Genomic DNA, 23724 nt, shown 5'->3' with positions numbered 1-23724 from the left:
GAGGTAGTAAGTTCTCCCTCACTGGAGATGTTCAAACAAAGGCTAAAGAATCACTTTTCAAATATCTTATAGATAGGATTTATGCTTTGGAAAAGGGTAAATTAGATGAATTCTGACCTAACTTCACACACACACACACACACACACACACACACACACACACACACACACACACACCCCTACTGTGTTTTGGTGCCGGATTCTAAATTTGAAGACTTTGTTTCAAAGCCCACTGCAGAGATTTTCTAGATGAACATAGGCAAGTGAGTTAAAATCTTAGAAATTCAGTTCTCTCACTTCTAAAATGGGGACAGTTAGAACTACACACCTCACAGGATTATTGTGAGGAAAACACTTTGCCTTATTTAAATGTGACTTATGATTATTATTTTCTTAGTGGACAGGAAATGACTAGTTATTAAAGTGGGAGTCATGTCAGTTGTCTTAATGCAATCATATCAACAACTAATTAAAGCACAGGTCAAAATCAACATCAATTTATAATGCAGGAAGTGAAGCAATTTGTTTGAAAAGTAGGACAAAGTAGGACCAGCTCCACCCAGCCCCTTTCAGTTTTATTCCTGACATTCTCAGGTTCAGCTAAGGTTATGGTGGGTATTGAAAGCAATCTTCTCAACACAGTTCCCACCAAAGAGACCCTTTACAGTTTGCTATGAAGAGCTCCCATGATGATTTTCAGTAACCTAGCCTGGCAATCAGGTGTATGATAGAAATTAAAAGAAAATCTCCATAACCCAAATAAGATGATAGCACTAGAGAAACTCAGTTCAAAAGAAAGTCTTAAATACTTATGGACACCTCTAATTAACTGGCAAGCTAGTAACCAGAATTTTTTTTTTAAAAGCTGTAATGGTGCCAGGGCTAGGAAATAAAAGCTAAGATCCAGCTGCAGTTCAAGGTAGAAACCAGCAGATGACAGCATAGAGCAACTCAGTGGAGATGCCAGGAAGGAGTATCAGAGGCCATGATACAAAAAGAACACAGCAGCAGAAGACCCCAGTTCAGTGGAGAAAGAAGTCCACAGCCTAATGGCATCACTAAAGGGCATCAGCAGCTCTCTAGAGAAACAAACAACACAAAAATGTTGTTATTTACCAGAGGGTTTTTTTTAATGAAAAATTAGTGTTTTGTTATATGCATATGCACAGTAAACTCAAATTTATTTTCCTTTTATATTAAATAGGGTGCCAAGGGGGGAAAGGAAGCAAAAAAGGTTGGGAACTACTGTCCCATCTGTAAAGGAGAATCTTTCTTGTTACTTATGATACTATTTAAATTTTTAAAAATTCTTCTTTTGGGGCAGCTAGATGGCGCAATGGATAGAGTACCGACCCTGGAGTCAGGAGTACCTGAGTTCAAATCCAGCCTCAGAACACTTAACACTTACTAGCTGCATGACCCAAATTGGGGTTGCAAGTCACAACCCCAATTGCCTCACTAAAAAAAAAAAAATTCTTCTTTTTATTGATCTTTTGCTTTACATCAAAATCATCCTGTCTGCCTCCTCTATCCAGCAAATTGTCCCTTGTAACAAAGATCTTAAAGTGAGTAAAAAAGAAGTCCAGCAAAATTTAGCAACACATCAATCAAATGTGATGGTATGTACAATATTCAACACCTCTAGTCCTCCATCTTGGAAGAAGAGGAAGTACATTTTCTCAGTTCTTTTCCAGGACCACTGTTGGTCATTATAATGACAAAGCGTTGTTTGTTTGGTTTTTTAACCTTTCCTTTTACATTTTTGTGGTCACTGTGTATATTGTTTTCCTGATTGTGCACTTCATTTTGTATCAGTTTATGTTTTCCCATGCGTCTCTGAGTAATAATTTTATATTCATGGATCATGATTTGTTTAGCTATTCTCTGACTTATAGGTATGCTTTGTTTTTAGTTCTACCACAAAAAGTGCTGCTTTGAACATTTTAGTGTATATGGGACTTTTCTGTCTTTGACTTTCTTAGGGATATAAGTCAAAGGATATGAACATTTAAGTTATTTTTAATTGTTTTCCAGAATTAAACAAATCACAACTCCAACAATTTGAATATTCACTAATGATATTAGTCTACAAACTTTGTCTCATAAAAGTAATTTTATAGAGTGCTTTCTTTCTCAATGTTTGAAAATAATTTGTGTAGCATAAAGACAAATATTCCTGGACCATGATTCTACCCCTTTTCCCAATCTCTCTTTGGTCATTTTTATTGTGTGGCTTCTTCAATTTCATTATTTGTGATTAAGTTGTCTATGTAATCTTTGGTTAATATGGGTCTTTTATATTTTTATAAATAAATAAGTCTTCCATTTCCTTTAAGTTCTAAGTTTTGGTTCTGATGATTTTTAAAATTTTTTCTTCACTATTTGTAGTAATTTTACCTTATTTTTTATTTTGGTAACATTAGGTAAAGTTTTATAGATTTTGTGGGTCTTTTCAAAGAACTAGTTCTCAATTTTATTTCCCAGTTCTTGGGTGTTGTTTTTTCTTTTTCATTTAGTCTATTTCTCCTCTAATTTTCAAGATCTCCTATTTTATGCTTATTTTGGTTTTATTAGCTTATGTTCTATTTTAAAATAATATACACAGTTCATTAGTTTTCTCCTTTTCTAATTTATTAATGTATCTTTACAGAGAGAAAATGTTTTACTCATTAGCTTCATTCCAGACATTTTATCATGTTGTCTCATCATTATCATCCTCATAATTACTGTTTCTAGTGTACTTTTTGCTTATATTTCCTGAATTCATCAGTATTTTTATTGCATTTTGGTTTATAACTATGAATTTAGTATTTCTGCTTTTAAAAAACCCATTTATGATCTATGTCCAAGTACATAGTATGTTTTTGTAAAGGTACATGTGATGCCAAGAAATAGCATGGGATCTTTTTTTTTTTTTTAGTGAGGCAATGGGGGGTTAAGTGACTTGTCCAAGGTCACACAGCTAGTAAGTATCAAGTGTCTGAGGCCAGATTTGAACTCAAGTCCTCCTGACTCCAGTGTTGGTGCTCTATCCACTGTGCCACCTAGCTGCCCCTATGCTGAGAAATAGGCATCACATAAATTCTTTAATTTTCCCATTCAGAAGATTGTCTTTTAGATCTGTAATGGAATTTATTAATTTGATCGTTGACAATGCTATGCTAAGGTTTAGTAAAAATCCAGCAATTCAAACAATTAAGAGAATCCAGCTTTCCAGACCAGAGTCCAGAATCCAGCTTTCCAGACCAGAGTCCAGAATCCAGTTTTCCAGACCAGAGTCCAGAGCCCAGTTTTCCAAAGCAGAATCCAGCTTCCTCCTGATGACATCTTACCACTTCAAGAAGACAAGAGAACTCAGAGACTTTATATGAACAGTTTTGTTTTGTTATCTCCTTCTGTTATTATATACCATCTGTAACATGTACTCTCTGCAGAGGCCCTCCCTCTGCAAGACCAATGTCAAAGCATCTCGTTTATGAGGGACTGCCCCTCTGGACAAAACTTTTCTCTCTCCCTTTTCTATATTGATATTAACATATTATTAGCTAGCATAGGATATTATTTTTGGCTGTTTCATTGAGCAAACTCATTCATTTTTCAAATGAAACAAAGGGGGGAATGTGGTAAAAAACGGAAGTTTTGGCTGAATCATTTGAGAGTTGAGCGCACGCTACTGAAGTGGCTTTTGAAGGACTGCCCTTTTGGGGAGGAGACCACGAATGGCAGTACACCTGCTGCTGCCCGGAGAGCGTGGCCAAGCACGCCGTACTTCCGGGACGCCAACTCAAAACTGAGAGTGGGAACGGAAGTTCACTCTCTGTCTTGGACACTCTGGCTTCTCAAGAGGTGATGGTGCATGCTTTGGTGATTGGCTCTGGTTCTCGGCCTGGCAGGCAGTTTTGGGATCCGGTGAATTTTATAAAAGAATATAGACTGGGGCACCTAGGTGGCGCAGTGGATAGTGCACTGGCCCTGGAGTCAGGAGGACCTGAGTTCAAATCCAACCTCAGACACTTAACACTTACTAGCTGTGTGACTCTGGGCAAGTCACTTAACCCCAATTGCCTCACCAAAAAATAAATATATAAACAAACAAATAAATAAATAAATGCAAGAAGTATACCAAAAAAAGAAAGTGATTTAAAAAAAAAAAGAATATAGACTAAGCTTAGATCTAAGATTATTCATTTGTAGTTCTATTTCCCTAATCGGTATCACCCGTTTGTTGTCTAATTAATTCCCAAACAATAAAAGCTAATCCTTCACTGATTAAAGCTCAGAGGCTTCTTTTCTTACTGGCCTGGGAGATATATAAGAGAAAAGTTAAAAGGGGAGTTTAATACTCTTATATCCAATTTTAAATCTCACAGATCTAATTTCACCAAAGTTTTTTTTTTTTAGTTCTATAGGCTGCTTTTAATTTTACTGTTAGATTTATCTAGCTCTAAGAGAGAAACATTCAAATTTCCCACAATAATTGAATTTCTAAGTCTTTCTGTAATTCCTTTGTGAATTTAGATGTGATGCTATTGTGGTACATGTTTATTTGTTTTGATTTGTTGTCTATGCTTCCTTTAAACATGTAATGCAGTGTAAACAATGAAGTTTTCCTCATCTCTTTTGACATTGTTAATTTTCATTTTTGTCTTTCTGATAGCATGATTGGAATTCCTGCTTTTCAGAAACAACCTGATGTGTAGTAAATTTCATTCCAATCTTTTATTTTTCCTTTCATATATATATATATATATATATATATATATATATATATATATATATATATATACACACACACACACACATACACACACCCCTGTATTTTTAGATGTGTTTCTTGTACAGTACATAGTAACTTGTTGTTTTTCTTATCCATTCTGGTATTCTCCATAATTTTACTGGATAAGTAATGATTGTAAAGGCTTATTGTCTTCTGTTTATTTGTATTGATTTTTATTCTCATTCTCCCTTCTAAGTCAGTACTTTGTCACAGGGATTAGTATTGTATATACTGATCTGATTGGGGTCTATTCCACTGCTTCTTCCTCTATTCTGGGTTTACCTACCTTACTGAGGTGTATGGAGTGCTTAGGGAGGACTAGCACCTCTAGTGTGAAGGCTTGACCAGCCCTTTTTAGGGCTGCTTATCTACCTTTGGTGTCCACCTGTCAACCAACTCTCACCTGTGGCTCCAAGAAGCATGTACAGTGGCCCCACCCCAATAATGTCATCTTGGGAGAACAGCTAAATCAGGCTGATGGTGACACAGGTCTCAAAACTCATCAGTTAGTGGGGAATATCTCCCCAGCTTGTGAATACTTGGCAGAATGGACAATTGGGAATTTGTTCCAACAGCCATGAAGGCAGCTGAAACAGGTGCTATGGAGCACTTAGAACTTGGTCAGTCATTTACTGCATCCTGGGCCATCTCCAGTTGTCTTTACTTTTATCCTGTCACTAGACTTCAATGACTCAGGAAGAGTGTGAAGTTGAAGACTTTCCCTCACTTAAACCCTAAAGCAAGTCAAGACATCACCTGCCTATTATGTCATGATGCCATTGGTTTTCAAAAAGGAGACACCACCTGCCTTATCCCACATTTCTTGAATTTAATTTTTCACAATTTCTTTTTTTTTCTCCCACCCCCCTGCTTTAAACTTTTTGTTCCCCACTCAGTTAAGTATGTGGTTCAAAAACCTTCCATCTTTTCCTCCTCCTCTTCAATTTCTTATTTTAAGTAACATTTTTCTGGTACACTCTTCTAAGTTTTCCTTTGTTTTTGTTTTTTTCCCTTTTAGTTTATTCTGAATCCTATTTTCTAATTCATGGGTTATTACCTTACTAGTTCCTTTTTCTGAGTACTTTATGAAAAGTTTTGTGAAGCACTAAATTTGAACTTCCTCATTTTTCATATTTCTATCTTCATGAATCTGTAAATCTTACCCCATTCTTATTTTCTGCCATGCCTTACACTTGGTAATAATCAACACATGAAAGCAGGACTGTGTGATACAGGTATAACTATGTCTCAATTCATTAGGATCAGTCCTATCACATCCTTATCTTGATTACACTCCACTATTAAGGCCAAGTTATTCTGTCCCTCCTGCCACTCTGGATGCTGGCTGCCTTTTCAGGTTCATATATCACACACACACACACACACACACACCCCTTTTTCCTAGGGAAACAATCCTAAGCAATACAATCATACAATGCTGCGTCTCCAAATATAAATTGCTCTCAAATTTTACACACACACACACACACTCTGCATGGGAGTGTTCTTCAGTAGAACTCTTTAATTCTCTTTACTTTTGATATTTGGACTTTGTTGGAAAGCATTCCCAGCTTCCCTCACTCTCTTATCTCCCTTTTCTGTTAGTATGAATTCCTACTGCTTTCCTGTGCACAAAATATATTGGTTCCTTTATAAGGGGATGATGGGATTTAATTTAACTATTCTTTCCCTTCTCCTGATTCTTTAAATGCCCTTAAAATCATTAGTCCCTAAGATTCTTATTGACCCTTGATGATTCCTCTTATTTCTAATTTTGTTTTTTAAACAGCCTAAAAATGAGAAAATTAATTTCGTCATTTCTTGATAATTATACTTATGTAGATTTTTTTCTCTTATTCAGCATGTTTAAGTCAAATATTTTGGTTGTTACTGGCTTTGTGGGGTGGGTTAGATGGGTAGGTAGAAATGGGAGATAATGTCTCAAATACCTCTTTTGTCAAAGGATACCTTTCTTCATTTATGCTTAGGCTAAGCTTTTCATTTTTTTTTTTTAGGGTTGTAGCTTAAGCCCTTTTCCTCTTTGGAATATACTACTTCATTCTGTTCTTTTATTTCTCATGTTTTATTTGAATTACAAAGCCTTAATAAATGACATTCTCTTGGCTCCTTGCAAAATGTGTTTCTATTAGAAATTTCAAAGTTTAACTGCATTTTGAAGAGTAGGCTGTTGCTTTTTTTGGCAGGTAATCTGTGTATTCATTCAATCAGTTTCGCCATTTTATTCAAAAGTCACATAGTTTTCTTTTTTAAAATTTATTTTTTACACTTATTTCTCCTTCCCACTACTTCACTCCCCCAATGAACAATTAAAAAATAAATAAAATCTTTATAACAAATATGCATAGCCCAGGAAAACAAATTCCCACATTGCTCTTGTCCAAATGTGTATGTCTCACTTTGCATTTTAAGTCCATCAGTCCTTTGGCAGGGCGGGGTGTCATGTTCCATTTTGGGTCCTCTGGATTCATGGTTTATTTATTTTTACATTGATCAGAGTTCTAAAGCCTTTCAAAGTTATTTTTATCTATAATGTTGTCATTGTATAAACTTCTAGTCCCAATCTTTTTATTGTTTCCATTCATAAGTCTTCCCAGTTTCCTATGAAATTGTCCATTTTGTTACTTATACAATAATGTTTATGGATTCTCCCAGTAGAAGCCCTTAGTTTCTAGGGTTGTTTTGTAAAAAAATTTTGCACTTATAAGTCTTTCTTTGATCTAACTTTGGAGTACAGGTCTAGTAGTGGTAATGCTGAGTCAAAGTATGGACAGTTTAGCAACTTTTAGGCATTGTTCTAAAACATTTTCCAAATTGGCTGGATTTATTATCTCAGTCCTACCAAAAGCACACTAGTATGCATGTATTCCCACAGCCCCTCCAACATGTCATTTTCTTGAGTCTTCTTTGACAATTTGGTGGGTGTAAAGTAGAACCTCAAAGTTGCTTTAATTTACATTTCTCTAGCTATTATTGGAGTATTTTTCATATGGTTGTGAATATCTTAGATTTCTTCCTTTGAAAACTGCTTGCTCACATCTTTTGACCTATGATCTCTTTAAGAATGATTCTTAGTCTTTTAAATTTAAATCAGTTCCTTTTATATCTTGGATATGAGACCTTTATCAGAGAAACTTGCAACAAAAATTATTTTTTCTCATGCCTTCTAATTTTAACATTTGTTTGTACAAGTTTATATAATCAAAATTGTTTATCTTCCATGATCCTCTTAATTTCCCACTATCCATAGATCTGAAAGGTGATTTCTTTCTTGATCCTCTATTTTTGTTTCTAATGATGTGATCCTTTATATACATACCCATTGGGAATTTATCTTTATATATAGAAGTTGCCTTCTGCCTAATTCCTGTCAAACTGCTTTCTAGTTTTCCCATCCATTTTTGTCAGTTATGGTATCCTTACTATAGTAACTGAGGTTTGAGGGTTTTGTCAAATACACTACCATGTTTGCTTCTCTATGCTGTGAACCTAATAGGTTCCACCAGTTAACCAGTATCAGATCATTTTAATAATTATAGATTTGTAGTATAGTTCTTTTCCCACTTTTTTCTAGCTCTACAAAATAATCCATAAGTAGTTTGTTTGGTACAGCACTGAATACATTAAGGTAGTGTTGTCATTTTATTATACTGTTTCAGATAAATTTCTTGAATTATTTACTGTAGTATTGGCATTAAAGATTTTTTATGTTATATTCTTCTGGAAGACGTGAACTTTAAATCATCTCTGTGTATCCAGAGTTCATGTGTTCTTTCAATGTTTTTATGTTCTTGATTCTCTTCTGTGAAAATTTCTTTTGTTTCTGTATTTTGTGTTTTAAATTTTTCTTTTTTCCATTCAGAGCCTTTACTACTTTGGTGAGAATCTCCATCATATCTTTATTCTTTTCTTTTTAAAAAACTGAATTTTTGTTTGTGACATCACTTTTGTTTTCAAGTATTTTCCTTCCCTTTCCCCTGCCCAGAATGTCATCACCTGTAACAAAGAGGGGGGGAAAGTTCTGCTAAATTAAGCAACAAATCAATTGGGTCTAATAGTGCAATGTCCCATATTTTCCATTATTATTTTCTAAGTTCTGTACTCCACTGGCTTTTTTTTCTTTCCAATTTTATGTTGAGAGCAATGATTTTTAACTTAATTTTATTCCCAATTTTTTTAGTTTCCTTTTTGAACCATTCTGGGGTTTCTTGCTATTGTTCCATATGTCTTTTTGATCAGGAAATTTGGTTCAGCTTCCATCATAGCATATAACACTTGCTTGTAGTATTCTGGCATCTATTGTGAATTTCTGCTCATTTTGCCTTCTGAGTCTCTAGGTTTGCTTATTTGTGAACTGGGTTTCATTTAGACTTTCTCCCTTAGTCATTCGGTCTTGAAGCCTTTCTCTTTTACTCACATTCATCTCTAGTTTCACTCTTCCTCCTGCCACTGCTCCACGGATATCTCAGTTGCCTCCGTATTTGGGGGTGTGTAGAGTTAACTCTGGGAACAGAGTTCTTGCCTTTGCTGGGTTTCCAGTTCCCTTTTCCTCATGCAGAACAGCTTTCCTTTTAGCCTGCTGCTCTGCCCTATGCTTTTTGTTGCCTGAATCTGCCACCACATCTGTCTTTTTTTTTTTCTTGTCTTTTCTGGGTTTGTTTTTTAAACTTATATTTTACTTTCAATTAAGAGGCATTTATTTTCTCTCCTTCCTACCTCTCCAGTTCTGCTGAAGGGAAAAAAAATCCCTTTGTATCAAATATGTATAGCCAAGCAAAACAAATTCCCACCATTGGCCATGTCCAAAAAATATATCTGATTTAAAGGCACCTCACTGATGCCATGGCTAGAGTGCTGGGCCTTAAGTCAAGAAGACTTGAGTTCAAAATCCCACCTCAGATACTTAAGACACTTACTACCTGTGTTAATCTAGGCAAGTCACTTAACTTCAGTCTGCCTCAGTTCCCTCAACTTTAAATGCTTGTTCTCACCATTCCCCTTATTCTGAATACTGACACCTCTTTTTAGGAAGTGGATAATATTCTATTTCATTGGTACTTGGGAATCATGGTTGATCATTTTGTTATTAGTTAAGTCTTTTTAAAGTAGTTTGTTTATACAATGTTGTTATTCCTATATAATTGTTCTCCTAGTCACTCAGTATCACAATGATCTTCCTAAAGCACAGGTTTCAGTATATCTCCTCCACTTTGCCCCCAATAAATTCCAGTGGTTCCCCATTAACTCCAGGATCAAATACAAATCTCCTATTTGGCTTTTAAAGCCCTTTATAATCCGACACCTTCCTACTTTTCCAGTGCACTTTACTCCTCTACATACTCTATGTATCTACTGGTATCCTTACTGTTGCTCAAGCAAGACATCCCTCCCAACTCTGGGCATTTTCATTGGCTATCCCCCAAGGCAGAAATGCTCTCCCTACTCAGCTCTGACTCCTGCCTTCCCTGGCTTCCTTGGAGCTTCAGCTAAAAATCCACCTTCTGCCAGAAACCTTTCCTGGTCCTCTTTAATACTGGCAAATTCCCTGAGATTACCTCCAGTTTATCCTGTATCAGTCTAGTTTGTACATAGTTGTTTGTATGTTGTCTTTTATATTAAATTGTCAACTTTTTGAAGGTTGACTGGTTTTGCTTTTCTTGGTATCCTTAGCACTTCACACAGTGCCTGGAAAATACCAATAAATACTTGTTGACCAATTGGCTTATTGACTTCTGTTCACTCCCCTCTAAATGTGTTCATACAAATTTTCCCAGGTTTCTCTGAAACCATCCTTTGGTTATTTCTTATGGTGCAATAATACCCTATTATATTCGTATGCCATATTTTGTTCAGCTGTTACCCAATTAATGGGTGCCCCTTGCCCTCAAAGTTTCTAGTTCTTTGCCACTTAAAAAAAAAAAAAGAGCTGGTATAATTATTTTTGTATCTTCTTTTTTCTTTGGTCTCTTTAGGGTATAGGCATAGTAGTGGTATCACTAGGTCAAAGGTCCAGTTTCATGACTTTGGGGCATACATAGTTCTAAATTGCTTTCCAAAATTGCCATACCAACTCACAGCTCTAACAGTGCATTAATGTGTTTATTTTCCACCAGTCCCTCTAATATTTGTCATTTTCCTTGTCATCTTTGCTGCTCTTACCCAGTCTACTCCCCACCTCCAGTTCTTCCTTTCCTTTGTGTTGTGTGTGTGTGTGTAGCTAAGCTGAATCAGTGGCTGCCTCTTCTTGAGGGATAAACAGAGGTTCAACTGAGTCACTACAGTGGAGGGAAGAATTACCATCAGAGAACCTAAAACATAAGCCTATGAGACTACCCAAAGTGATTTGGGGTAGTTTCATTGAGTACTCTAAGTAATTGAGTTCTTTGATCTTATTTCATGAGGTTTTTACCTTGTACATAGTTTCTGCCTTATTTATCTTGTGGATTTAGTGTTAAGTATTCTAAAACTGATGCATAATTTATTTTTTGAGGTTTGGGGGCCTAAAAAATATTTGGAAAACATCTTATGTATCTCATTATTCTAATTAAGTGTTATTTTGCTTGGAAATAATATTACTTCCCAGCTGGCTTGTAAAAGGAAACACTGGTGGGGTTCATGAGCTTTGAGTGGATACTAACCCAGAAAGTGATTTGAACCTGGGCTGGATTTCAAAGGATCCTTGTATGTAGGAGGGCCCTGCCTGATAAGAAAAGAAAAAAAAAATAAGATACTGCTCACAATTACAACAGCTTCATCAAAAAATATGAGTCGATGTCCCCAAAATGGGAAATGCAAGAAGCAGAGATATTAACATTAACACCTTTTTTTCTATGGAAGTTTCAACAACAAAAAACAGTTGTCAGAATGTAGAGGCCAAGGGGGCTCAGAAACCACCTTAACTAGTTTCTTGATCACTATGCTGAGCAGAAAACATGGCAACCAACCTATTACACTAAATATTAATGCATTTTTTAAAGCACTATGGAGGACCAAAAGCCATTCCTCAATACACAAACATTTCTCAAAAGAATTGAAAACTATTAATAGCCAAATTACTAATAATCAGAGAAATACAAATCAAAAGAGCTCTGAAGTTTTCCCTCACATCTAGAAAATTGGCAAAGATGACAAATGATAGAAATAGTCACTAGGGCATGTAAAGACTAGTACATTAATACACTTTTGGTAAAACTGTGGATTAGTCCAACCATTCTGCAAAGTAATGTGGAATTATGCTAAAAAATGACCAAAATGTCCATGTTTTCACATGTTTTTAGCTCAGAATTTGTCATATACCCAAAGGAATATAGAAAAGTCCTGTAATAATAATAGCTAGTAGGGGCAGCTAGGTGGCGCAGTGGATAAAGTACCAGCCCTGGATTCAGGAGTACCTGAGTTCAAATCCAGCCTCAGACACTTGACACTAACTGTGTGACCCTGGGCGAGTCACTTAACCCCCATTGCCCCACAAAAAAAAAATAATAATAATAGCTAGCTTTTATAAAGTTCCTACTTTGTATCAATTACTAAGTGTTTTATAAATATTGTGACTTGCCCAAGGTCACATAGTGAATGAGAATATGAGACAGAAATTGAACTCAGGTCTTCTTCACTCCATGTCTATCACTCCTTCCACTGTGTCACTTAGCTACCAAAAATATACTAAAATATTCATTGCAACACTTTTTGTGGTTACAAAGAACCAGAAATAAAGTGAATGACCACTAGTTGAATATCTAAACAAACTGAACATGAATTACTGTGGTAAGAAACAAATGAAGAAGCACTGTAAGATTTAGTCAAACACGAAGGAAAGAAAGTAGAACCTGGAAACAATATATCAATGACAACAATGTGAAAAGTGTAGAAACACAGTAATACTGTAGGGGAAAGCATTTAAATCTTCAATTTAGTTGAGACTTTCCATATATATCTGTGGGAAGAACCACTGATTCCCCTGGGAGAGTCTTCTAGAGGACTTAGAGATATAGTTGTTCAACTCTTCAGAATGTTAACCCAGAATTGTATTGTCACATATTTTTATTTTCTTTCCTGGGTTCCTCTAAATCAAAGGTTCTCAGTGTGGTCTGAGGGAGGGTCCCCATAGAATATTTCAGGGGATACAAAAGGTCAAAACTACTTTTCATACTAAAACTAAGATGTTATTTGCTTATTAAAATACACCTTCCCTTTCTAAGTACATGTATAAAGCATGATTCTCCATTTACTTCAACTAAAAAAAAAAACATAATTGATGGAATGCAGAAGCAGATGAGAATCTGTCTTCTATTAAACTAGAAATAAAGAGATTTGCAAAATTATGTAAAACAATGCCACTTTTCACTTTTTAGGAAAATAGTTATTTCTCATAAAATGTTATTTATGTTAACATGTTTTTTAAATGAATTAAAAATTATTACTGTTAATTTCTAACATGGTAAATAATGACAGATATAACCCACATAAACAAAAGCTCTTTATGGTCCTCAATTCTAAGGAGTATAAACAGTCCAGAGACCAAATGGTTTGAGAACCATTACTTTAAATGTTACCTAAATTAGCCTTGGGCAAACATATCTTTAGAGCGTCGGGAAACTGTCATTTTGGACATCTCTCTACATCAAAAATGGCTTGGAATGAGATTAACCTTAAATAAAATTGTTTCTGGAAGATTGGTGACTCAATGAAGAGTACGCTATTGATATTTTTTTTCTGACAAAGATTTTTTTTTTAAATCTGAATGTTATGTAATTACAATAAATAAGTTTAGTCCCAAGGAAAATCAACAAAATAATCCTCCATATGTGACAGGTATAGAATATTACATATGCTTCAGATTTGGTTAAAGCATTGGTTTCTTTTGTTGAATTGTTTTTCTTTTTAAAATCTGTATTAAAACGGATTACTGGGGGCAGCTAGGTGGTGCAGTGGATAAAGCACTGGCCCTGGATTCAGGAGGACCTGAGTTCAAATTTGACCTCAGACACTAGCTGTGTGACCTTGGCAAGTCACTTAACCCTCATTGCCCTCCCCCAACCCCCCAAAAAAGGGGATTACTTGCTAGATAGAAAAAAGGGGAGGTATATTTGGAAATGAAGGTGATTTAAAAACAATGTTTCAGTAAAAAGTTTTTTCAATAAAATGGAAAAGCATTAAAAGTGGCAAAAAAAATTATGGTCAATACCACCTTACAAAATGGCAAAACAAAAAAAAAGCATTGGAAACAAGCTCAAGTTTACAAAAAGTTTGTCAAAAGACCCAAATAAATGGTATCCTCAGATTATTAAAGATGAAACTGGCAGGAAAATAACAGAAAACAGAATATATGTCAGTATTTTTGTAATGATCTATTTTTATCATCAATGACAGTGGAACCTCTACTACTACATTTGGACTCTAATTCCTGAGTTCCCAATACTATAAGAGGAAGCAGTACTAGAATGTAAGAAGATCAAGTCAAGAAGACTGGCTAGGTCCAAGAGGTCCAGATCCAATCTTTGATGAAAGTGATATAATCTTGAAAGCATTGAAAGATAATTTTACAAGTTATTTCAGGACAAAAAGATATTAAAAGAGAAGAAGAAATCATTGGCAGTAAAACTACCCCCCATAAAGTAAACAAGAGATAGTAACTACCAATCTACATAACTACTTTCTCATTTAGAAAATCTCACATTTTAGTCACATGATTAACTGAAAGGTACAAAGAGTATAAGATCTCATTGTATTTATTGTTTGCTGATTACAAAAAAAAAAAAAAAGGCAAAACACAACCTTTAAAGGCCCCCTCCACCAAGGAGTTTTTCATGTGTATGTTAAGATCATAGAAGATCTGATACGTTAAATGCAAACACAGATAACTGTTCAATAACCCTCTGACTATTAATGTCAAGTGAAACATAAAACAGTATGCTTGCTAAAGGTGTATGCCACTGTCATGAAGGATGTTCTGTAGAGGATCCATGTGGAAGCCGCTGGGATGTTTTAGGATTAGGTGCGCCCGATGCTCCTTTTTGGATAACATCATGCTAATTGTATCAAGTCCCAATTTATTACAGAGCCTCCTCAATGAGATCCATGATTACTTAAACAAGAGTACAGGAAAAAACAAAGGCATCAAAAAGTCCTATTGTCCAGATTATGATATGCAGTTCACTGGCCAGTCTGTAGGTGGTCAATGTATTGGGCTCAGAATTGAATAGTTGCAAGAGAGCAAGCTGCATTGCACTTGAAAAATTCCAGTCCTTATAATGATACCATGCTGCTCCTTGACACAAAATCCCAGCTTTCAAAAACATGGTGATGATGTTTGGTATGGCTGTGAATGCTGGAATACCACAATGTCCGGCAAATCAAAATTGCAGGTTAACTAAAAGGCAATGGAGAGCTGCATTGTGTGTACAAGTAGGCCAAAATACTTTTCCAACAATGACCTACCTGTATGTAAGAAGTTGTGTAAGGATATCATCCAGGAAATACCTGATCAAAAAAGGAAGTGGATCAGTCATGCAGTAAGAAGATAAAAGATGAATATACCCTGGGCACTGGGCTGATACCTATGATGAACTGTATATATGCCTATAAAATTTTATAAATGGGTTCTTAACCTTTTGGGGGGGTTATAGACCCCTTTGACAGCATGGTGAAGTCTACAGACCTCATCTTAGAATAATGTTTTTATATACAAAAAATAGAGTACATCGAATTATAAGGGAAACCAAATGAATTACAGGGGATCCAGAAGATGCGAAAGACTATCTACAGTGATGATGGGAATACCCATACTGCTTAGTTTCCTTTTAGATAATTAAGTAATTTTAAAAGTGTAATCCTGTTGCCAATTGCCTGTATCCTATTAACTTAAGAACTGTGGGGATACAAGTTAACACTAAAAGGAAAATAAAGCAAATATTTATTAAACCATTCAATTCTTGTCCTCAAGGAGTTTACAATCTACAAGAAAGATAAGACACATAAAAAACTATAAGGCAAATTAGAAAGTACAAATTAGAACAAATGAGAAGTCTAAACAAGATGTTTTGAGATTTGAAAAAGGATATAGTCTTTAATGTTGTCACATCTTCCTTTGTAACCTATTTAACACATTTGTTACCCCACCCCTTCCCTAGTGATATTATAAATACCATGAGAGCTGAGAACCTGTTGTTTTTCCTTTGCATTCTCAGCATCTAGTAACCTGACTAGACCCAAGTAAGAAATTACTCAGTGTTTTTCAATTGTGTCCCTCTCCCATACCTTTCCCACAAGGGGGAAAAGAAAACACTTTCAATTGAAAAGATGAAAAATCATCTTTGCCCTCTCCCACATCCCTTTTCTTTTTTAACTGATGGATTTATTTACTATCCTCTTATATTTCCCCTCCCCCACATCTTCCAGAATCTCTGAACCTAGTTTGGTGACTGATGGAAAGAAAGGCAAGTAGATAGATGGATAGACAGAAATATGTGTAGATAGTGATAGAAAGACAGAGTCCGAGAAAGTACTACAGAGACAGAAATAGAGATAGAGATTATAGATAGAAATAGATATAGAGGTAGAACTATTGAGAGAGACATAGATAATATAAATATAGCTATAGAGATAAACAGATGTATGGATAGGTAGATGAAACGATAGTGCATTTTGTAAACACTTACTTTGTGCCAGGCACTGTGACTGGGGCTTCTCTGTAGCGAGTGAAAAGTGAGGGAGCTGGGCTGCTACGTCTGAGATCCTTTCTATTCCTAAAGTTGAAAGGTCCTATGGAGCAGATAGGGGAGGGGGACTCTCAGAAATTAAGGACCCTGCACCTCACCTGAATGAGAGAGAAGGCCCCCAGCGAGGTGGGGGGTGGGGAGGAGAGGGAGGCCTGGTCTCTCAGAAGTCATCGTCGTCGCAGATGTCCAGGTACACATCGAAGGCTTCCCTGTTACAGTTCCCATCGGGGGTGAAGACGTACTTGTGGAAAGTGCCGTCCACGCAGATGGCAATGACGGAGTTGACATTCTTGGACGTGTTGCGGCCAAAAGCACAGATGCAGGCTGACTCGGCGGGGACGGTGAAGCTGGCCAGGCTCCACTGCGAGTCCACGTACTGACCGATCATGGGGCCCACCTTGCCCACCCGCGCCAGGGCGGATCTCCGGTTGAGCCTGGTGTCTTTGAGAGCGAAGACGTGGACGGTGCCCTTGTCACTGGAGGCGCAGAGGAAGGAGGAGTCGTGGCTGAAGTTGATGCAGTAGAGGGTGGCCGGGTCGGTGCCGCGCCTCAGCTCCACCAGCTTCTCCTTGGTCTGCGTGTCGAAGAGGCGGATGAGGGTGCCCTTCTGCGAGGCGGACGCCACCACGGTGCCGGGCTGGTTGAGGGACACACAGGCCACCTCGCTCTGGTGCGCGTTGATGGTGAAGGGCGCCGACGACGTGCCGGGCTTGGTGCTGGCCAGGTCCACGAGCTGGAGGCTGCCGCACTTGTGGCCCGGGAACACCAGCAACTGCTTCTCCAGGCTGGGGCAGAGATCGCACAGGCCCTTGGGGTTGTCACGGGTGTCGAACTCGAACAGCTTCTGCGGGTCGTTGGGGAAGGAGTAGACGTAGATGCGGTTCCGCAGGACGATGACGATCTTGTCGTGCCGCATGCGCACGGCCAGGGCGGGCTTGGTGAAGGTGAACTCGAGCACCAGCTTGTCCTGGCTGTCTCGGCCCTCGCGGGCGTCGTCCCACACCAGCACCGAGATCTCCGAGAACTTGGGGCTGCCGCCGCCGCCCACAATGGCCAGCAGGTTGGAGCGGTGGAGCATCTCCACCAGCGCTACGCTGCCCACCTGCTCGTGATCCAGGTGGCCCTTCTCCATCAGGGGCTCCACGTTGTAGATCCGGACGCCCGTCTCCATGGCACAACAGAAACAACTCTGGTCCTGGTTGAAGCGCAGGCTGGTCATCCCGCGGAGCTGCGGCTTCTGAGCCATGGCGAAGTTCCGGCAAGACGAGACGGTGGGGAGGAGTTATAAGAGCCGAGTCCCGCCGAAACAAGCCGAGGCTGCCCCACTGAAGCCGAAGCTCGAGACTGGGGTGAGAGAAAGCGAAGCCCCGCCCCTCAAGCTGTTCATTCTCGCCGCTACTTCCGGATGCTGCTTCCTGTACTCTTGAAGTTCCGCCCTGCCCGGGGTTCCGCCCCCCGACGCTACCACCTGAGACTTGGAGATTGGGAGACCCGAATGGGAATCCCGCCTTTAACGCTTAATACTTTCAAGGCACCCAACCTCTCCGCCTCAGTTTCTTTACCTGTAAAATAGGGATTAAAAAGAATAAGTGATAATAAGAAATAGGTATAAAAAGGAGATACCAGTCGTGCTTTCCTAGTCAAGTTGTTGTGAGGATCGAAGAAGAGAATGTATTAAAAGCGTTTTCCAAAACTTAAAGCAATAAGGGTTAGCTGAAGAGTTTAAGACAGCGAGGTGGAAGGGGCAGCTAGGTGGCGCAGTGGGTAGAGCACCGGCCCTGGAGTCAGGAGTACCTGAGTTCAAATTTGGCCTCAGAAACTTAACACTTACTAGCTGTGTGACCCTGGGCAAGTCACTTAACCCCAATTGCCGCGCTAAAAAAAAAAAAAAAGACAGCAAGGTGGAAGCGATGGATAGACCATTGAACCTACAGACAGGAAGACCTGAATTTAAATTCGGACTCGGGCAATTTACTAGCTGTGTGTTCCTGGGCAAGTCCCTTAACTTGTCTGCCTCAATTTCCTCATCTGTAAAATAGAAATAAAAATAGCACCTAGAGTTAATATTTGCACAGTGCTTTGCAAGCTTTAAAACACTATATGAATGCTACCTTTTTGAGTAAACTGGCAGCACGTGCTGCTCAAATTATTGTTGATAGGGAAATAATTAACAACTAATGTTTGTTTAGCTGCCAATCAGGCTTCTCTACAAGAACCCTGGGAGGTGGGTGCTATTATTATCCCCATATTACAGATGAGGAAACTGAGGCAGGCCACACAGCTGGTAAATGCCTGAGGTTAGATTTGAACTCGGGTCTATCCTGACTCCAGATCCAGTGATCTATCCACTATTCTAGCTAGCGGCAGACAAAAATGAGGCAGCATGATCTCGGAACTGATTATATGTGGGGTATGGGGAGAGCGAGGAATTGAGGATGACTGAGATGAAACTGGAAGGATTGTGATATCCTAGACAAAAATAGTTCGGGAGTTTGAAAGAAGTACGAGTTGTTGGGGGAGGGTAGGAGACAAGATGATAGAATCTCGTCCTCTTCCTCTCCTTTCCAATTAAATTCTACTTATTTAAATGTACTCTAGGAATTGCCTATAAGAAACCCCCACCTAGTAATCTCATCAATTTGATCCAGAATTTCCCTGACACCTCCCCTTAGATGTAAATGTTTCTCCTAATACAATATAAGGTCCTTTTGTCTTTGTATAACTTGGCTGGAAACACCTAGTTGGCCGCTCAGAACTTACAAATAAATAAATAATTGATAACTTTTCAGTTACTTCATATCCCCAATAGTGGTCTGTGCCCACTCCTTTTGATCCATTTTTCCTTTTTTTTTTTTTTTTTTTAGTGAGGCAACTGGGGTTAAGTGACTTGCCCAGGATCACACAGCTAGTAAGTATTAAGTGTCTGAGGCCGGATTTGAACTCAGGTACTCCTGACTCCAAGGCCACCTAGCTGCCCCCATTTTTCCTTTTTTGATCTCAGTGCTCAGTTCTTTTTTTTCCCCCACTTCTTATTATTTCGGAAATCTCTTTCAAGATTTCTTTGTATTCCGAATAATACTTGTCAGTCTTAGTTGCATCGGTGTGTCTTTCACTAATGTATCACAATTTATAAAACCATTTCCCTATTTTTGGACATTTATTTTTCTTCCGGTTTGGGGTTGTTGGTTTTGTTTTTGTAATTCCGTATTATTCCTCTGTGAGGAAGTGAAAATCTTTGGACCAATGGGTTTTTGTTTGTTTGGGGATTTTGGGATTGGGTGTTGCTTGTTTGCTTGTTTTTCATAATACTTTCAGTACACACCTCAAGGGTTCCTTTAAAAACAAACAGTCCCACACAACTACGCAGGTTTTGTTTTCCAAAATACCTTCAGTACACACCTTACCGGTTGCTTTAAAAACAATTTTGTTAAGTAACAAACAGTCCCACTTATTTGAGCCCCGCCTCCTCCGTCAGTGAGCCCCACTTCCCCTAAAAGTCCCTCCCTACCCTCCTTCTTTGGTAGAGCCCGCCACACTGCTTTCCTAAGGCTTTGCCCCTCCTTCTTAGAGCCCCATCCCTTTCAACCAGGTCCACGCCCCCTCTTTAATAAGCCCCGCCCCTCCTTCCTAGAGCTCTTGACCTCTCGACTAGATCTCAACTAGATCCCGTACTGCCTGCCCCAAGCCCCACCCCTTGTTCCCCAAAGCATTCGGCCCCGCCTTCTCCTCCCGCGAAGAGCACTCTGGGAGCGGCTTCCTTGGATTCCTCCGTTGGCAACCACACAAAGCTGGGCTGTGGTCCTCGCCTTCCCCATCCCGTGTCCCCGTCGTTTCCCGGGAAAGTCGCTGCTTCCTCCCGATTTTCCCGCGGGGACTTCCGCCCCTTTCCCTGGGAGGTAGGAGGGGTACATCTGGGGACCCGGGAGGGATGGCATCCATCGGTGCCAGGGATGCTCCAGGCCTCGGGAGAACGGCAAGCGTTCATGGGACTCTCATCCGCCCCCCTCCCCCTTCCCTCTGGGGCTGCAGTTAGGAGGGCAGGACCCCCTCCAATCCCCCCTCACACACACCGTTGCCCTAGGAGCAATCACAGCTAATATTCTGATAGAGCTTTTAGGTTTGCAGAGCACTTTACCTGTGAATTCGAGCCTCAACCTTGTGATGCATTATCCCCATTTTACTGTTGAGAAGACTGAACCTCAGGGAGTGGCGAAGTGACCTGTCCACAGTCCCACGATCCCTGAGATAGGATTTGAAATGAGGTTTTCCTCAATCAGGCCCAGCGCTTTTATCCCTTGGGCCATATAGCATCCCCTCAGCTCGAGGGGTATAGATATGACCCCATGCAACTAGTGCCCCCACTTGAGGGTCTGGGTTCCAGTCATTTTGTACAGGATTTTATACCCCACTCCCCATTCCTCTTTTGTGATTTCGGTGCCCGGATTTGTGGGTGTCTCAGACTCAAAGTATATATCACCAATGACAACATTCAAATGGCTGATTTCCTGCACCCGGAAAAACCTGTCTTCTTAATCTTAACTGGCTTCTTCTGTTTCGAGACCTATTAAAAGCTAAAATCAAGGATAGTTCTGCCAGGATTAGCCAATTTATCCAGAAAATTGGAAACCACATAAAACACATTTCATCCACTCAGGTTTTGCAGGAAAATTTGCACAGTTCATAATCATATTAATCTTTAGTTTGAATGTGAATTCTGTTGAGTCCTGAAAATCATCTCTCTGATGAAAGGGATGGACAGAGATGAACTATTAAATAATAATCAGTATTAAGTACACAGTCATCTCAGAATTTGTATGTGTGTGTGTGTGTTTTGGGGGCATTCTAAATCATAGGTAATCTGTGGTGGGTTATTTCTCCCTGGAGGATGTACAGAACATAAAAATCAGGATGCATAAAACCAAAAAAAAAGAAACTTGAAAAAAAAACAAAGAAAAGAAAAATGACAGAGGTAAAATATTTGTATTGAATATCACTGATAAAAGTCTAACGTACAATCAATATGAAACCGAGATAAGTGGTCAAGATATATGAGAAAAAATGCTTCTCATAAGAATTACAAATGATAAGTGACCCCATAAAAACAAATTACAAATCACTAATGGTAAGAGATGTGAAAATTAAAATCTCTAAGATTTCACCCAACACTTAACAAAATGTCTAAGACAAAAGCTGAGAACAAGTTAAATATGAAAGAGCTGTAAGAAGATGGAACGTTAATAGCTGTTAGTGGAATTGTGAACTGATCCACCATTCTGGACTTCAATTTCAAATTATGCAAGAAAAGGAAAACTGACCATATCCTTTGACCCAGTGATTCCACTACTGGTCATATAGCCAAAAGAAGTCAAAGATGAGGGGCAGCTAGGGGGCACAGTGGATAGAGCACCGGCCCTGGAGTCAGGAGTACCTGAGTTCAAATCCGGCCTCAGACACTTAACACTTACTAGCTGTGTGACCCTGGGCAAGTCACTTAACCCCAATTGCCTCACTAAAACAAACAAACAAACAAAAAAAGAAGTCAAAGATGAAATAGACAGCTAGTATATTTCAAAATATTCAAAGCAACATTCTTTGTGGTAGGAAAGAACTGAAAGCAAAGTGGGTGTCCATCATTTGGTGAATGGCTGAATAAATTATGGTACATTATCATAATTGAATATTGTTGTGCAATAAGAAATGAAGACAAATTCAAAGAAACAAGGGAAGATTTGTATGAACTCATGCAGAATGAAATAATCAGAATCAAAAACTACAAACACAATTATTTGAACAGTACAAATGAAAACATTACAAAAGGGAGCTGAACTCTATAAAGATGATGGTCCTAGATAACAGATAATGAAACATAACATCTTCAAATCAGAACAAAATATTGCTTATATCGTTAGATACGGTCACTGAGTGGTTTTCCCCTTTCTTTCCCTTGCCAATTGCTATTTGGCTTTTGTTGTTTGTCATAAGGAAGAGTTCATTTGGGAAGGGGGATGGAAAATGACTGATGTAAATCCAAAAGCTATCAATAAAAAAATTTAAATCACTCTGTACGTGCATGGATGGATTGTGACTGTACAGATGGAATTAATATCCATACCGATGGGTGTGAAATAATCCCATCCCACTCCAAAATTCCATGATTTTGTTGTTGATCTATTCTTGATATTTATTTTGTCTTTTTTCACTAAAGTATTTCCAAATCTAGTCCTGGGCTTATGGCTAAACTGGTTACAACTCAGCTGAAAGGTTTTCTAAGGTTGTTCAAGCTCTCAAATTCCGTGAGTCAATGAATTTACATGTAAGCTAAAGTCTGATAGAACAATTAAGAAGTTTGTTTCTACCAAATCTTTGCCTCCTAGGAATTTACCTTCACAGTCACCAAATATAAGGGGATATACAGATGCAAAAATATACAATCTTTAAGTGTTTTTAAAAGTTCTATTGATGCCTTGTTTGCCTGTAGAATCAGAGCTCTAGGTCTAAAAGGGACCACACAGAAACTGTCTAGTCCAGCAGGATACAGACCCAGGGAGGTTAACTGACTTAGACAAACTCACTGTTGTAGTAAGAATCAAAAGCAGATTTTGAACCCAGTTTTTTTGACTCCAGAGCTAGTGGGCTTTGTCCTGCACCTCCCTATCCTGACAGCAGTTATTTCTACCTGCCTCCTTAGCCCAGTCTCTCTATCCCACAGCTCTACTCAATTAAAAAAAAAAAGTTAAGCAAAGCCATTTGATACAGTCAACTAAATCTGACACCATATGCAACTCTCCTTATTCATAGCCACTTCCACCCCCTTCCTCTTCAAAGAAGGACAGAATTGGAAGTACTTTTTTTTGGTAATATGAAAAAAATAAAGAACTATCAAGAATAATATTCATTGTTAAGTATAAGCAAACTGGCCAAATCATGGAAACTTTGTTTTAGAATTGTTTTGGAACCTTAGTTTATGTTTAAGAACATATTTAGCATATCAAATTCTCCATAGGTACAAATGATGCAAAATGTGCACCTGGCTCCAGAGACAGATGAAGATGATCTGTATTCCGGTTACAATGATTATAATCCAACTTATGATACTGAGGTAAAACATTTACTACTGCAAATTTTCTGTTTAATATTGGCTGGTACTGGTAGACATTTGTTGTTTTCAGTATTCTGCACTTTCTGTGCTTAGTTCAAATTTACTGGTGTAGA

General features: G+C 38.4%; 2 protein-coding genes across 7 annotated transcripts in view; one reads left to right on the top strand and one right to left on the bottom strand.

The window, feature by feature from the left end:
* Window positions 1-481: 481 nt before the first annotated feature.
* On the bottom strand, window positions 482-17886 carry WDR45 (WD repeat domain 45). Of its 4 annotated transcripts, XM_043991304.1 has the most exons (4): window positions 16611-17885; window positions 15233-15274; window positions 11434-11495; window positions 482-1079 (listed from the first exon to the last, which is right to left on the bottom strand). In XM_043991304.1, the coding sequence occupies exon 1, from the start codon at window positions 17756-17758 to the stop codon at window positions 16673-16675; it is 1086 nt and encodes a 361-aa protein (XP_043847239.1). In that variant the 5' UTR covers window positions 17759-17885; the 3' UTR covers window positions 482-1079; window positions 11434-11495; window positions 15233-15274; window positions 16611-16672. The 4 variants fall into 4 exon arrangements, with proteins under 4 accessions (XP_043847239.1, XP_043847238.1, XP_043847240.1 ...); XM_043991303.1 differs by lacking the exon at window positions 11434-11495; XM_043991305.1 differs by lacking the exons at window positions 11434-11495; window positions 15233-15274 and having other exon boundaries at window positions 16611-17886.
* A 2351-nt stretch (window positions 17887-20237) lies between these two features.
* The window catches only part of IFT88 (intraflagellar transport 88), a 111085-nt gene continuing 107598 nt past the window's right edge, over window positions 20238-23724 (top strand). For 2 of the 3 annotated variants that reach the window (XM_043991300.1, XM_043991301.1), the window contains exons 1-2: window positions 20238-20408; window positions 23516-23611. In XM_043991300.1, the coding sequence (XP_043847235.1) occupies window positions 23522-23611 (90 nt within the window). In that variant the 5' untranslated portion in view covers window positions 20238-20408; window positions 23516-23521. The remainder of the gene's footprint in view (window positions 20409-23515; window positions 23612-23724) is intronic. The other variant, XM_043991299.1, reaches the window with a different exon arrangement.

Source organism: Dromiciops gliroides, chromosome 3 (assembly GCF_019393635.1).
Source record: "Dromiciops gliroides isolate mDroGli1 chromosome 3, mDroGli1.pri, whole genome shotgun sequence".
NCBI lineage: Eukaryota > Metazoa > Chordata > Mammalia > Microbiotheria > Microbiotheriidae > Dromiciops > Dromiciops gliroides.
This window is presented reverse-complemented; position numbering and strand designations above follow the sequence as displayed.